Source organism: Phacochoerus africanus, chromosome 2 (assembly GCF_016906955.1).
Source record: "Phacochoerus africanus isolate WHEZ1 chromosome 2, ROS_Pafr_v1, whole genome shotgun sequence".
Lineage (NCBI taxonomy): Eukaryota > Metazoa > Chordata > Mammalia > Artiodactyla > Suidae > Phacochoerus > Phacochoerus africanus.
The window spans coordinates 193411752-193415504 of NC_062545.1; the positions used below are offsets into that span (position 1 = coordinate 193411752).

The 3753-nt window shown below is 43.4% G+C and overlaps 1 protein-coding gene across 1 annotated transcript; it reads left to right on the plus strand.

The window, feature by feature from the left end:
* The first annotated feature begins 2119 nt into the window (after window positions 1–2119).
* Window positions 2120–2446, plus strand: LOC125121244 (high mobility group protein HMGI-C-like). Its single transcript, XM_047769506.1, has one exon. The coding sequence runs from the start codon at window positions 2120–2122 to the stop codon at window positions 2444–2446; it is 327 nt and encodes a 108-aa protein (XP_047625462.1).
* The last annotated feature ends 1307 nt before the right edge of the window (window positions 2447–3753 follow it).

Sequence of the window (3753 nt, forward strand, 5' to 3'; positions counted from 1 at the left end):
GTTCACCTTCTTCCTGGTTCTTTGTACTGTATCAGTTAATTATGAAAAGCACAGAGCCTAGAAATTAAGTGCTCAGTCAATGTTCCTTATTACTATTTTTTGCTGTGTTGTTGTCATAACAAGATTGTTCTCTTGACACATGGTCACTGAACTTCACAGAGTCAAGTTGTGTGGCTGGATTGTGAGCTTCTGTGGGAGGTCATGAGACTGGGTAGTTCATGAGTCACCTGATCTTTATGCTTTTTGAGTGACTTAGATAACATGTTGCATTTGGAATAACATGCACTAGGAATAAAAAAAATATCTCTGAGGTGACATTCCAATGAAGGAGGATGGAAGAATGTGCATCTGGCAGATGTGTTCACATTTACTTTGAACCTTGACCTCCAGGTCACAGATCACCAGGACAGCACCTCTTAGGACAAGGATAAATTCTTTTGCTTCCCTGGAAAGTGTTAACCTTTCCATCCTAAACAAGTGATTAAAAGAACCACTGCAGACCTGGAGTCATGGGGATAATTATGAAGTTAATGTTTTCTTTCCTAATGGAAACAGTCTGGATAAATAGTAGTGTGGGACTTCCTTCAACTTGCACAGACTGTGTGCTTTGACATGAATTACGTGTATTATTTGTAAAAGACAGGTCAAGTAGTGCTGGTTTTTTTTTCCCCTTCATTTTTGTTTTGTTTTGTTTTATTTAGGTTTTGAATTTGGTGTTCAGGTGGCTGTCGTATTTTGTAAAGTCTGGGGGCATCGAGTCCCGTGATGTGCTGTTGGAGACTTGTTTTAGCCTAGAGAGATGAAACCAAATGGGGTGTCCAGCAAATTAGCCACCATGTGAGTGTTTAGGAGCACTTGAAAGGAACCCTGAGAGTTCCTATGGTGCCTCAGTGGGTTATAAACCCTACTAGTATCCATGAGGATGTGGATTTAATCCATGGCCTCTCTCAGTGGGTTAAGGATCCAGCATTGCCATGAGCTGTGGTGTAGGCCACAGATGTGGCTCAGATCTGGTGTTGCTGTGGCTGTGGCGTAGGCCAGCAGCTGCAGCTCTGATTAGACCCCTAGCCTGGGAACCTCCATATGCCACAGGTATGGCCCTAAAATGGGTAGGTACAACCTGCAGCTATAGCTCCCACTTTGGGGTGCATGAGAACTATGGGGGGTGGTGATGCATAGAGGTGTCAATTAAAAATGAAGATACCTAGGAGCCACTCCAGAAAGTCTGATTTTATATCTGGGGTGGGGCACTAGGAATTGCCCTTTAATATGCAGACTCAGGAGACTGGTCCTGTGGGCCAGGAAGATGAGAGAATGTATATATGTGTATGATTGGGTCACTATGCTGCACAGCAAAAATTGACACAACACTGTAAATCAACTATACTGTAATAAAAATTATTAAGAATACCCAAAAAATGGCTTGGTTGAGATGGGTTGAGTTCGTTACTAGGAAATTAGTCTGTGTAAAATTCTGGTACCTGAAGAGAACTTTTTTTTTTGTCTTTTTAGGGCCTCACCCTTGGCATATGGAGGTTCTCATGCTAGGGGTCCAGTTGGAGATGTAGACGCAGGCCTACGCCACAGCCACAGCAACACACGATCTGAGCCGCATTTGCCGCCTACACCATAGCTCAGGGCAACGCCGGATCCTTAACCCACTGAGCAAGGGCAGGGATCAAACCTATGTCAGCCAATCAAACTCATTATTGCTGAGCCACAATGAGAACTCCAAGAAATATTTTCTTAATGTGATGTTGAACTAGAGCACCTTTACCCCAGTTTCAAGTGCAGTGCTTAGGAGACCCTGTTGCTCAGTGGGCATCACAGAGTCTGTGTTCAACTCCCAGGCCTGCCATTTACTAATTGTGTGACTTGGGCTCAATGCCTCAGTTTTCTCATCTGCAGATGGAGTATAATTATAGCATCTACTTCAGTGTTGTTGTGGATCAGTGATTTCTAATGATGATACAGATGAATATATGGAGAGAAATTACGTAAGCTACTGTTTTTAAGCACTTTGCATATATTCGCTCATTTAATACTCACAAAACCCGGGCAGATTTTGGGCAGCTGAGGCGAAGTGGCAGCAGTAGGAGCAGCGGCAGCCAGAGGCAGTATGAGCGCACGCGGTAAAGGCGCTGAGCAGAAGTCCACCTCAGCCCAGGGACAACCAGCAGCCCCAGCTCCTCAGAAGAGAGGACCCGGCCGACCCAGGAAGCAGCAACAAGAGCCAACCAGTGAGCCTTCTTCTAAGAGACCAAGGGGCAGACCCAAAGGCAGCAAAAACAAGAGTCCCTCCAAAGCAGCTCAAAAGAAACCAGAAGCCACTGGACAAAAACGGCCAAGAGGCAGACCTAGGAAATGGCCACAACAAGTTGTTCAGAAGACATCTGCTCAGGAGACTGAAGAGACATCCTCACAGAAGTCTACAGAAAAGGATTAGGAGGTGCCAACATTCAACGTCCACCTCAGCAGCAGTTGAATCTTTTGAAGGGAGAACCACTTACTCCCTATTGCCATGGTTTTTCCACTTTCATCTGGGGTTGCAGGGGAAGGGTGGTAGGGGGGGTGGGGGGAGAAGGCACATAACCTTGAAAAGGACTGTATTAATCACCTTCTTTGTAGTCCCTTCACAGTCCCAGGTTTAGTGAAAAACTGCTGTAAACACAGGAGACACAGTTTAACAATGCAACTTTTAGTGACTGTTTTCATTTTCCTTAACCTACTAATAGTTTGTGGATCTGATGAGCAGAAGTGGGTGGGTGAGAAAAACTCTGAATGGGTTTAGCCAATCACTGTACTGCATCCAAACCAGAAACGTGTCACCTGCGTGACAGTGGGCATTCCTCTAGGCAAGGTGCAGTAGGAAATGCTGCCCACCTCAGACGTCACCCAGCCCCCTCTCAGTGGTGAAGCTTCTGTTTAGAACACCAAAGATAGGACTAGATACTACTTTCTTTCTCATATAACCTGGTAGACACTTACTTGATGATGTTTTTATTTTTACCTTTATTTCTAAGTGAGAGGAAATGCTGATGTATCCTTTCATCTGACTAACCAGAAAAGGTGATGTTCACTTTTCAAAAAGGGAAGTAAGCAAACTCAGATTGCCAACTCCTATATTTATGGATGCTATACATTGCTTATTTAATACACAGTTAACAGTAATGGTGAATTTTAATTCTCTCCGTAGCGCCTTTGGTAATTCACAATAGTGATGGATCTAATGGTTCTAGCATTTTAAGAAACCTAGACAAGTAAAATTATTCTCTTTATGATTTCATGAAAAGGTACAACAGAATAACCCATGATGAACTTACCTGGATTATGAGACGGGAGGAGCAAAATCTAAATCTATTTTGCTATAGTTATACTACAATTTAAAGAACAACAACAAAGCAGGCTCTCTTGTCTCTCTCTTTCTTTCTCTCTCTGTCTCTCTCTCCATGGTGTATGAGCTTCTGTGAAAGATCTAAATACCATGTTCCTCAAATGAAGCTTATGTGTTACTCCAGGTAATATGTTTTGACATAGGATGGTTGGCTGAAGTGCTTTTCTTTGACATCAGCGCCGCATCTCTTCACTCAAACTGCGCTTTTAGGCCAGAGATGCAATAATACATCCCCGCTGCTCAATATCACCTCTGAATGTTGCAGTTAATTTACCGTTTAGTACTTATTACAGGCTGCTGACACAAGCAATGCAAGAAAAACCCTAATGGGAAGGTGATGCTAATCATCTACAGTCCTT

Excerpts from the sequence above, each read along its gene's own strand:
- LOC125121244 (XM_047769506.1), top strand. The coding sequence starts at position 2,120 with ATGAGCGCACGCGGTAAAGGCGCTGAGCAGAAGTCCACCTCAGCCCAG.